A 12,854-nucleotide genomic window follows, 5' to 3' on the forward strand; every position below is an offset into this window, starting at 1 on the left:
TTTCTTTCTTTGAGTGTTTTTGTAACCAAATATATATATATATATAATATGTGTTTGTTCATTTTTGTAATTAATATTTTCAAAGTCTTTAACATTTCGTTAAGTAGTTGTCTGACGTTGCTGTTATTTCTCTAAATAATTGGGCAAATGTTTATTTTAACACCAATATTTACTGTAGCTAGCGACATGGGAAAGCAAACATTTAACAACAGTTGTTTATTCAACTAATTATACAGAGACTAGTCAATGTTTAGGAGGCATGTTCAAATTCAACACGATGTTCTACTTTTAAAGTAGATGATGTAACAATGTCCCCTCTTCTTCATGTCTCTTCTACATCAACATGTGTCCCCTCTTCTTCATGTCTCTTCTACATCAACATGTGTCCCCTCTTCTCCATGTCTCTTCTACATCAACATGTGTCCCCTCTTCTTCATGTCTCTTCTACATCAACATGTGTCCCCTCTTCTTCATGTCTCTTCTACACCAACATGTGTCCCCTCTTCTTCATGTCTCTTCTACATCAACATGTGTCCCCTCTTCTTCATGTCTCTTCTACATCAACATGTGTCCCCTCTTCTTCATGTCTCTTCTACATCACCATGTGTCCCCTCTTCTTCATGTCTCTTCTACACCAACATGTGTCCCCTCTTCTTCATGTCTCTTCTACATCAACATGTGTCCCCTCTTCTTCATGTCTCTTCTACATCAACATGTGTCCCCTCTTCTTCATGTCTCTTCTACATCAACATGTGTCCCCCTCTTCTCCATGTCTCTTCTACATCAACATGTGTCCCCTCTTCTTCATGTCTCTTCTACATCACCATGTGTCCCCTCTTCTTCATGTCTCTTCTACACCAACATGTGTCCCCTCTTCTTCATGTCTCTTCTACATCAACATGTGTCCCCTCTTCTTCATGTCTCTTCTACATCAACATGTGTCCCCTCTTCTTCACGTCTCTTCTACATCAACATGTGTCCCCTCTTCTTCATGTCTCTTCTACATCAACATGTGTCCCCTCTTCTCCATGTCTCTTCTACATCACCATGTGTCCCCTCTTCTTCATGTCTCTTCTACATCAACATGTGTCCCCTCTTCTTCATGTCTCTTCTACATCAACATGTGTCTCCTCTTCTCCATGTCTCTTCTACATCAACATGTGTCCCCTCTTCTTCATGTGTCTTCTACATCAACATGTGTCCTCTCTTCTTCATGTCTCTTCAACATCAACATGTGTCCCCTCTTCTTCATGTCTCTTCTACATCAACATGTGTCCTCTCTTCTTCATGTCTCTTCTACATCAACATGTGTCCTCTCTTCTTCATGTCTCTTCTACATCAACATGTGTCCCCTCTTCTTCATGTGTCTTCTACATCAACATGTGTCCCCTCTTCTTCATGTCTCTTCTACATCAACATGTGTCCCCTCTTCTTCACGTCTCTTCTACATCAACATGTGTCCCCTCATTTACATGCACGCAAACCTATATGACAAACCAAAGGAAAAGGAAACCCCGGAACACAAAATAGGGCCTCTTTAAACCTTAGTAGTTGATGCAGTTTTCTTCGTTGGGCGGTCCTTCATTTCACTCCAAGTGGCATGAGAAGTCTTAACTCTAACTTGTTTCCGCTGTAAGGACCCTGCGAAAGGAAGGAATCCATGTAATTAAAACAAACTGATCTGTATTAGATCTGTCTGGTGATAAGAAGCTCATGTTTCTGTATGAGGACCGCTTCAGGTCGCCCTCTCACTCTCTGTGCAGGAATGAGAGGCATGTTAGCATAGCAGCCACACCCTCCTCCATGCTAGCACACACAGACGCTCCTCAATCCTCTCCCTCTCACTCTTCGCTCTGCATTACGACATAGTGACAGTAATAATAACTGCCTGAGAAGTAGCCACCTTTGGTCCTAACCTCTTACTTCTGCAGGGTCATAAAACAAACTTCAAGTTTCACGTCGTGTTTTATTTACGAGCGCACAGCGTCAGATGCCAGAGCCGCGTGTCAGCGAGTGCCGAGCCTAAAACACTGCGTGATGCATAGCGCACAGGATATGTGCTTTAAGTTATGTCAAATGATTTATGTTGCTTTCCCTGGCTCATGGCCATTATTAAGGAACAAATGCATTGGAGGTATTTCCAGCATTGTGGAGCTGTTGAGAGATACGTGTGTGTGCGCGTGTGATAATTGTTCAACTTCATGATGGGTATACATTTCATTGCGATACACTGGTGTTGTGATGGATCACGTTTTGGGACCACACATGACCGGTTTCAGTTATGTGTCTGAATCAGAAACAAGAACACTTCCCTCGAAATTGGATTTTGTCAATCAAATATATACTTTACATAGAGAAGTTAATGTAAACATTTGCACTTTGTAAAAAAATAGATAACAAACAATATGGACAAATATGTATATCTAGTAAATAATGACTTTGATTCTAAAAACAATAATGCTGGAACTGTATCGTGCGATAGTGCCAACGTTTGACCCACTTTTGGTCAGATTTGAGACGAGAGACGGGTTGCTTTTTAAACAGCGGGTGATAATATGTTCATTTTGTACAACATCCTCACAGCGGGGCTACAGAGAGTGGACGTGCCGCGGACCCTCCAATGGCGTAGTGTTAACTTCACCTGCTCAAGGTTCAAGGTCATGGCTCCTCCAACAGTGCAACACAATACAACAGAAAAACACAAACAAATAGTGCAGGTAAATACAAAAAGAAAAATAGTAAGAAATAGTGCAATAAGAGTCTATATACAAGTGATTGGAATATGAAGTAATTTGTAAGTAGCAGCCAGGTGAATGTTATGGATGTTGTTTCAACGTTCAGGTGTTTAACAGTCTTCTTGCCTGCGGGATGAAGCTGTCCCTGAGTCTGGTGGTTTTAGTCCGGATGCTGTAACGCCAGGCAGAACAGTTTGTGGCTGGGGTGATGGGGGTCTTTGCTAACCCTGAGGGCTTTCTCCCTGAGCCGCTGCGAGTAGAGGTCCTCCATGGAGGGCAGCTCCGTCCCGGGGATGTTCTGTGCAGGTTTCACCCCCCTCTGTACAGCCGTACGCTGGAGGGCGGTGCCGCTAAACCTGCAGTGGGACGCTCGTACTGTTCCCCTGGCCCAGGGGGATGTGGCGTGGCCGCTCTGCACGGACACAGGTCGGATACCTCAGAAGGAATAAGACGACATGTGTTCCCTGATGGTTTGCAGCATTACAAACAGCAAGCCTGGATATTCTCATCAACATGGATTAAAAGATCTTTTTTTTTTACAAATCCTTCAATTTCTGCCCCACTTGAGGTCTACAAAGAAAAGTAACTCTCTACAGCAGGGGTGTCAAACTCAAGGCCCGGGGGCCAAATCCGGCCCGCGACTTCATTTATTGCGGCCCCACAAGAGCTTGCAAAGAATATAATATGTGTATTATACGGTTACATGCCGATTTACAGAAGCACGTTGCCCATAAACTACATGTCCCACAATGCATCTCAAATTTGACTTTTTTTCTCAGAATTTGACTTTTTTTCTTCAAAATATTCTTTTTTCTTTTAATCATTTTGTGACCTTCTCACTGAAGAGACTTGCAATGATTTGCCCTAGACTTCTGCTTTCAGACGTATAGTTAATTATGAAGTTATTACCCTATCCGAAAATAATCCAATGCAGAGGCAATAATGTAATATAATACATTATGTTATATATATTAAATTAAATTTATATATGTATTTTTATATATAGTCTTAAAGTTACAACCGGCCCTTTGAGTGCAACCATAATGCTAATGTGGCCCGCGAAGAAATTGAGTTTGACACCCCTGCTCTACAGCATGAACTTCCCTTTTTATATTAAAATCAAAGGGTATTACGAGCCCGTTTTAAATCCCAGATTTCATATATAGAAATGTTATTGATTGGGATAAACCCCTTGAGATGCACCATCTCGTTTTCAAGGGGGTCCCGACAACAGCAACGACTTACAGACACACATAAATAAAAAGCGAAACATGACACACAAGACAAACCACATACAGTCTTAAGTCAAATTCAAGCAATGCATACAATCATTACAATTTGAGACAGTCGAGCAAATCAGTTTCATCAATATCAGTTTCATCAATATCAGTTATAACAAGTGCAGACCAGTTGAGAGTGAGACGATAACATGTTTAAACAAGCCCAATGATGCAAGAGATCTAACAGCAGCAGGTCAAGTGCTCCAGTCTGTTGGGGCTTTGAACACGAACGCTCTTCTGCCAAGAGGGGACAGAGAAATAAACCTGGACAGAATGTCTAACTTGATGATTTGGCGAGTAGGGTACGAAACACTGCTTTAAATAAGGGGGATAGTTAAGATACATGCATTTAAATATCAGCTGGAGCCAATGCGTGTGTCTTCTTACATTTAAAGAAGGCCCTTTAAGTTGGTTGTACATCGTGCAGCGATGTGCACGGAAAGGACATCCGAAGGGAACGAGTGCAACTGAGCTCGGTTTCAGGATCTGTGCGACGCAGCATTGAAGCAACTCATGCAGCTTCACAGTGAAGGTGCTGCTGCTGTAATGCAGAAACATTGAGAAGCTACGGCGATATTAATGTCATATCGTTTTCAGGCATATTTGTGCATTTAAGCGTATCTAGGCAAGTTAAGAGTAAGAGTGGCTTTAGCGTGTGATTGGCTGAAAGCTGGCGTACTACGTGAAAGGACATGACATTCACACACCTGTTTGTGAGTTGCAGATTTGGCAGAAATATAAATCAGTAAACGAAACGCATACCTATAAGACTGACTGCATGTGAAGGGACAGGTGGGCCGCGGGCCAGAGGAGCATCTAGCTCAGGCTGACGCATGCACACACACACACGCACGCACACACAGGCCTGACATAAAGCCAAACAACGTGTCTGTCACCAACGAAAAAGTGGCGCCAAAACTTCATTCCTCTCCGCTCTGCCTGCAGCATCAGAAGGTCTGAAGCCTTCAAAGGAAAGAAAGTGCTTTTTTAACAACCAGTTTGTACCTGGAGGCGTGTGGCGCAGTGGGTTGTGCGTTGGTGTGCGGATCAGGGGGGCACAGGTTCGAACCCCACTGCAGTCAGCATGTCGTTGTGTCCCTGAGACGCTTCACCCCAAATGGCTCCTGTGGGGATTGTCCACAGTGTTGAGTCTGCAAGTCGCTTTGGAGAAAAGCGTCTAACAAGTGTCCTGTGATGTATCCGTGCACAGTGAGAGTAACGAGCACACGCAGAAGGCCGCTCACTACGTGTGTCAGACAACAGGTTATGTAACAGCTGTGTGGCTTCTCTCTGTGGAGATCTGAGCACACCAAGAAGGGATTAAACGCCTCCAATGTCGTTCTGCGCTTTGTCCCCTCAGTGGTTGCACTTTGTAGCTTTCCCCTTTCGACAGGAGAATGCAATGCTGCCGGGATGACGCATTTTTGTAGGCCGACCCTGAAGTTACCGTTGCCCTGGTTCCCACGACAAAAAGGCCAATGGGATCTTACCATTCGGTTTAAGAATATTGCAGAAAATAAACTGTGTCGCGAACACATGTGTATGAAACTTGTATGTGAACTAAACACCACTTAATGATTTTAAAGCAGGCTGGGTATTTACTGTATTATTTTATGTTGTCCAAGAAAATGTGGATACATGTTTAACTTGTGTTCAACACAGACTTGCCTTTAAGGCCCGGACCGATTTTGGCCGCCGATGAGCGTGGATTGGTGTGTCCGCACCGTTGTGTCTTTTCAGCCGTGCCGACACCTTTTCGGCTGAAAAGGTGTCGGCAGTCGGCCAAAGAAATCACTCTGATTGGCTGTCCAGCTTAGCGAAGCAGTGCATGAGAAGCGAAACGGAAGTGAGGGACCCAAACAAACTATTAAGAAGGCAAATCTGAGATTTCATTTACCTCCAGCTCTCGACTCAGGTTCGGGAAAGCCCCGTGAGCTTCTCGCTGTAGAGTGGAAACGGAACGCACACGCTATTTGTTATTCAGTCTGTCTTCCGGTTGTTGCCTCTTTTGAATGACGAATACACACTACCGCCACCTGCTGGTAAGGAGAGGTATTGCCACTCACGCATGCGCAGTTCGTACGTGCTTCTCGGCCGTCGGCTGAAGTCTTTGCGGTGTGTTCCAGTGCGACACATGGCCGAGACGCAGAGACGCGAGGCGACGCAACAGTCGGGTCCGTCTGTGTGAGTTCTTTGGTGTCAGCTTGGTGTGTCCGGGCTTTAAGAGTAAGGATGTGAGTTCTTTGGTGTCAGCTTGGTGTGTCCGGGCTTTAGACACCAACACCATTGACTTGGAAGCAACAGGAGGAGCAGACATGCACTTTCCAGGTTTAAGGGCTTATTCCTACAACATTCAAAGCTTTTCTGCAAGCTGGCTCCATTATACATATTTGTATAATTGTATTTTTGTATTCAGGATTGTTGGAAACGTTATTTCGATCTCTCTGCCTGTACACACAAACAGAAAGATTGACATGTAAGTTGACTTTGATAAAGGAATAGTTCCCCGTGTTGTTGAGGAGGGACGTGACCGTCTCCCTGAGGCATACACAACTTTGGACCTTGATAAAATGTGTCTGCTGCAGGCACAGGTGAATGTGAGGCACTGCAAGTATACTTGAGAGTTTGAGGGACTTGCCGTTCTGGAACAACTATCCGCTTACAGTATGGTATTTAATTGTTTTGTCAGAGGATCATGGAAGGCCTGAGGTGATCTCTCATGTTGGCAGCTGTGTGACAGGAGGCTGAGGAGGGGAGGGATTTGTTGTCACTACTTCTTGAATTCTTGCTGTACGAACAGTCGCAGAACTTGAAAGATGACATTATGAAGGATATTTGTGTACTCTGTAAATCTGTGGGCGAAAATGAAAATGCATTCTACAAAAACACTTTGAACACACACTGGTGTTGGCGTTTTATTATGCTGACCGTTTGCTGCATTTCACATGTGTCCTTATCTGTTCATGTCAAACCTGTCTTTGGAGTTTTCTTATGTCGCATTTTCCAGTCTTTCCCAACTCATAATGTCTCCATCAGACTCTGGGAACTCTGGGAACACTGGGAACACTGGGAACACTGTTAGCAATGCAGACACACTGAAACATGTATTCTGGAGCGAACAGATTAAAGGCATTATAATGTTATAAAAGACACATGTGTTGACGCTATAGGTGTGAGGCTTTAAAGACGAAGCACCTGGAGGCAAAGGATTCTAAACAACATTATTTCCCTTGAATTTTCAATATACTTTGAGGAGGAGGAGGAGGAGGAGGAGGAGGAGGAGGAGGAGGAGGAGGAGGAGTATGAGTAGGAGGAGGAGTAGGAGGAGGAGTAGGAAGAGGAGGAGGAGGAGGAGGAGACTAACTTGATCTGTCTTCTTCCAGGAGGAGGAGGTGTTGGTTGAGGAGGAAGAGGAGGAGGAAGAAGAAGAAGAAGAAGAAGAGGAGGAGGAGGAAGAGGAGGAGAGAGTGGAAATAGACGAGGTGGAAATCATCAACGTGGTGTACTCGGCGCCGCCGGTGATAAAGACCTGCAGGACGGAGGTGAGGACGGAGGTGAGGGAAACGCCCGCGGAGACGAAGATGGACACGCGGTACTTCGGAGAGCTGCTGGCCGAGGTCTACAGGAAGAACTGCGACATCCACTCCTGCATCTCCGAGCACGTGTCCAAGATCCGCGGACAGTGAGTGCATTTCAGACGTTCACCTGTCCCCATTAGGGTTTATAAGAACACATATATCATCGTCTGTTTTATTCTCAGTGTAAAGGGATGTCCTCGTGGCCCATTCATCGTAACCTTGGAGCGTCTTCTAGGGAAGTTCCTGAAAAGCTATTGATTCAAATATTCATTGTCATTCATTGCACATAAGCTGCAGTGCATTTCTTCTGACCTGAGCTCCTCCAACAAAGCAACATATATAATTAAATACAACACGGATACAAAATAGTGCAAGAAGTCTATATACACGTGCTTCAATGTCTGATCTTTGAGTTCCATAGGGTTTATAAGAGGAAATGTATCCACCATTTTATTTTGAAAGTTAGTGATGTCCACATCAAATACAATTCGACAACATATCTTACTTTTCCGGACATCACACAGATTCGGTGCAACGCGTCACAAATCCTGCTATCAAACATTTACCGGCTAGCTTGGGTTTATTTTCCCTCTCTGTACGCATGAACATGAATGCATCGTCATCTACCGTTAATATTCAAATGTGATGTTATACAGTGCAGTGACCATCAACTGGCGGCCCGCGGGCCAAATCTGGCACGCCAGACATTCTCATCCGGCACGCGCTGTGGCGCTGGCGGAGTGGTTCGTGCGATGTCACATGACCAACTCACTCGTTCAGTGCCCGTAATCATACATTCGGACAGAGGGTGAATGCAGGTATATTCAGACAGACGGTATGAGAAGTATAAAGTGTTATTATAGCAAGTAAATCAAGCAAACTTGTTCTAGTAGAATACCGAAACACACACACGTATGAACCTGAGAACACGTAGGGTATGTCCCCTTTAAAACACTAATATCATCTGCAACATATTGCTTAATTATATCCTGTATACGTAGATATCAAGACACATGGTCAGACATGCGTTTCAACGATTACACATCAGCACTTGAAATGTTTGGCTCTATGAAGCCTGATGTACTTATATCTGTTTTCTTCAAGTTTGTGTCTTCTTGGTCGAAGGCACTTATTGTAACGGCCCGTCTACACTACAGGCATCGGAAAATTTCTTTCAGCGCTTCGCCCGTTCACTTGAATGGGGTGACGTAGAAGATTTAGAATCTTCGCCGAGCTGCATTGTGGGGAGCGTGGCATGGCTTTGCATCGTGAGCGTCAAAAGTTGAGCAATGTTCAACTTTTGATGCTCCCGATGCTTTCGAAGCTGGCATCAGCCAATCAAATCCCGTTTATGGAAATCCCGCCAGTACAAGCGCTAGCCAATCAAACCGCGTGCACGCTGGGAGAGCCAGACCGCAGTTCATTTCCTCATATTCCAAACGAGAAGTTACGGGAGCAAATCACCCGGTTCTTTACGACCAGGACTATTACCGGGATACAAACCGGAGGAGCCAGGCGTGGAGGGAGGGGGCAGAGGCAGGGGGGAACTGGTAGGGTTTCGCCTGTTTGGGGAGTTTATATCCAGCTTACTTCGTGTTAACATCGCTGTTGCTTTGGATGTCAGGGGCGGGAGATTCCTGATTGGTTGTTGGTCGCCTTGGGCGCGAGAAATCGCCAAGCCTCAGACACGCCCAGCTTCAAGATGTTTTGATGCCTGTAGTGTAGACGGGCCGCAAGTCGCTTTGGATAAAAGCGTCAGCTCAATGCAATGGAACGAACATACACTCAATATGCATGTGTCCCTTCAGTTCGTAGACATGGCGTTGCTCATCGACACCGACAGGTTCACGGGTATTACTCATAACGCTTTATCATCTTTGACCCCTCACAATCTGATCACATCAAGTTGCAGGAAGGTTGGTAGGGTTCTGAGAACAGCCGTGGGATAGTTTTGATTGGAGGAAGCTGCTTGGCTGGGTGTAATTGTCAGCGTGCTGGAACAGGTGCAGGCAGGGTTTCGGGCGAGTTCGTCCGTGTGTTGAACTCAAACGGCTCCCGCAGACACCGCGGGGACCTTTGACGAAGAGACAATATCAAACATAAAGAAACTAAAGAATATCTGGGAACACTTTGACTTTTAGTTGAGCCACTCAAAATGTTGATGTTGCTGTATTGTTGTGAGTGTCGGACCCCAGGAAGAGTAGCTTTTGTCGAGAGCAAAAGCTACTGGGGATCCTAAATAAACATAAACATAAAATGACTTGCAGCAAACTAAAAATAAAGCCAACTAATAATTAATACAACACGTTTCAACGACAAGGCAATCCAGTGCTTTACAAAGCACATTAAAAGCATACCGACATGGCGCACAAGAAATGCGTTGTACATTGAAAAGTGAAATAAAAACAGTCTTAAATATAAGACAAATCAAGAATGGAAGTTACAGCGCTGTAAGAAATGAATCATTATTTGACTTGATCGTTGCTCCTTTCACTCCAAAGAACAGGAACCCTAAAGTTACGTTTTATTCGTGTGTTATCGACACTGGTTACATCGCCTGCAACACATTCACGTCTGCACTCAAATACAAATAGCTCACCGCCTGCTGCCTCACTTTAGTGGATTCACCCCCGTTCTGCGGACATGTTGTCTTCACTACGATGACATGCAAACACGGTCATGCTGTCCTCCTCATTGTTTGTCTTTCCTGTGTGTGTGTGTGTGTGTGTGTGTGTGTGTGTGTGTTACAGGAAACACCACCTGGATCCCAGCAATGACTACAAGGTGAGAAACAAACATGCAGCACACCCGTCTGATTCATGAATCTGAACGTGTCAAAGAAGTCGACTTCTTCGAGCCTCACATGTCTCCATGTTTAATCCAGATTGACCAACATCGTATTCAAAAGTACAATTTCAAGTACTACTGACATCTTTTTTGGAATCGAATCAAAGTGAGAGGATTTCCTTCATCTTTTATTTCCCACAGGGCGTGTTCTTCATTTGTTCTGTTATATGTGTGTGTGTTCAGGTGGAGAAAGAGGAGGTGGAGGCTCTGCTTCCCAAAGGAGCTTCTGAACTGACCAGACAGCAAATCCGCTACCTGCTGCAGGTCCGTTTGTAACATGCAACGTAATCACATCAGAGTATATCATACTGTAATGAAACACATCTATTTATCTGCAATGGTTTACTGTGTGTGTGTGTGTGTGTGTGTGTGTGTGTGTGTGTGTTTTAAATTTAAATGTTTTTGTATCCTTTCTGCATGACTTAAAAAGTGTCTGTTCGCTTTCTGTGTAGCAATTCTGAAGTTGCCAGTAGTGCAAACTAAAACTGTGTGTGTGTGTGTGTGTGTGTGTGTGTGTGTGTGTGTGTGTGTGTGTGTGTGTGTAGACTCGTCTCACTGCAGATAAGAGCATGCGTCTGCTGCTCTCCACCTTCAGCAGTCTGAGAGAGGAGCTGCTCCACATGACGGAGGACATGATGGTAAGAAGTGAAGCATTTCATTCAGGTGATGCAACTCAGGTCTCCATGGAGACGGTGGGAACATACAAAGGTGTCAGCAGCATCACATCGATGAGGTCATGTGCTCCGCCGAACATTAATGACATAGTGGTTGACACAACCGCAAAGAAATACCAACAAGACGAGACTTAAGGAATGATAGTATCGTGAACACAAGTTATTTCAGTTTGTGGGGAACGAATGTACTTGCAGTAGTTTACATTAAAAAGAAACTCCTATATGTGCAAAGTATCTTATTAAATAGATTCTTATTAAATCAATTCCTAAAAAGTAAGTTATAACTGTAGCTTTCAAAAAATTAATCAAAGGGAAAATGACAATAATGCGATCAGAACGACCTTCATTACATGTTCTCAATCACTTTCTTTAAGCAACCCGACTAGCCGGAGATACCTGAGAGGAATGATGTTTTCTTTTGCGTGTGTTCAGCGCCTGGAGAGTGAGAAGGAGGGTCTGGAGAGAGATCTGAGCTTCAAAGCGGACCAGGCTCTTCAGTATGACTCGCTGCTGCAAGCCGTCAGAGACAACAACAGACAGCTACAGGTACACAGACCCCCCCCCCCCCCCCCTGCAAGTTAAAAAAGTTACATAAAATGCAGGTCAGTTAGAAACCCACAGCAGGTTCATTTCAAACAAGCTCATTATTATTAATTAACATCTACTGACATTGTACATTATCAATCAATCAATCAATCAATCAATCGATCAATCAATCGATCGATCAATCGATCAATCAATCAATCAATCAATCAATCAACCAATCAATCAATCAATCGATCAATCGATCAATCAATCAATCAATCAATCAACCAATCAATCAACCAATCAATCAATCAATGTTTATTTATAGCCCAATATCACACATGTTACATTGTCTCAGTGGTCTTCACAGTGTGTACAGAATATCAGTATGACAATACGACACCCTCTGTCCTCAGACCCTCTGTCCTCAGACCCTCTGTCCTCAGACCCTCTGTCCTTAGACCCTCTGTCCTTAGACCCTCTGTCCATAGAGCCTCTGTCCTTAGACCCTCTGTCCTCAGACCCTCTGTCCTCAGACCCTCTGCCCTTAGAGCCTCTGTCCTTAGACCCTCTGTCCTTAGACCCTCTGTCCTTAGACCCTCTGTCCTTAGAGCCTCTGTCCTTAGACCCTCTGTCCTTAGAGCCTCTGTCCTTAGACCCTCTGTCCATAGACCCTCTGTCCATAGAGCCTCTGTCCTTAGACCCTCTGTCCTTAGACCCTCACATCGTACAAGGAAACACTTCCAGAGAAAACCCACAGTTTAAAGGGGACATGGAGAAACCTCAGGGAGAGCAGCAGAGGAGGGATCCCTCTCCCAGGACGGACAGACGTGCAATAGATGCCGTGTGTAAATCAGAGATAATACATTTTAGGTAGACCAAATGTTTGGAAATGCATGCGTCTGTAATGAGAAGGTGAATCCACGAGGATGTCAACAATCCTGTGGGAGCCATCAGGGAAGCAGTATGACGAGAGTCAGGCAGAGACAGGTTCAGCCACGACTCGAAGTCCACGACTCAGATCAGGACTCAGGATCCCGGCGTATATAGACACCAAAAAGAAAGACATGTGGGGAAGCTGGGTTAATCGGAACATGAGAGACACAGGTACAGACAGAGAGAAGGAAGAAGGAAGATGTCCCCGACAAACTAAGCCTATATCAGCAAAACTAGGGGCTGAATCTAATCAGCCCTAACTATAAGCTTTATCACAAA

At 44.5% G+C, this 12,854-nt stretch overlaps 1 protein-coding gene across 1 annotated transcript in view; it reads left to right on the forward strand.

Moving 5' to 3' along the window:
• pof1b (POF1B actin binding protein) overlaps window positions 1–12,854 on the forward strand; it is a 37,907-nt gene that overhangs the window by 13,531 nt on the left and 11,522 nt on the right. The window contains exons 4-8 of the mRNA XM_071205510.1: window positions 7,399–7,697; window positions 10,344–10,377; window positions 10,624–10,704; window positions 10,986–11,078; window positions 11,547–11,660. Coding sequence (XP_071061611.1) covers window positions 7,399–7,697; window positions 10,344–10,377; window positions 10,624–10,704; window positions 10,986–11,078; window positions 11,547–11,660 — 621 coding nt within the window. The remainder of the gene's footprint in view (window positions 1–7,398; window positions 7,698–10,343; window positions 10,378–10,623; window positions 10,705–10,985; window positions 11,079–11,546; window positions 11,661–12,854) is intronic.

The sequence above is a fragment of the Pseudochaenichthys georgianus genome, chromosome 14 (genome assembly GCF_902827115.2).
Source record: "Pseudochaenichthys georgianus chromosome 14, fPseGeo1.2, whole genome shotgun sequence".
In the NCBI taxonomy this organism is placed as follows: domain Eukaryota; kingdom Metazoa; phylum Chordata; class Actinopteri; order Perciformes; family Channichthyidae; genus Pseudochaenichthys; species Pseudochaenichthys georgianus.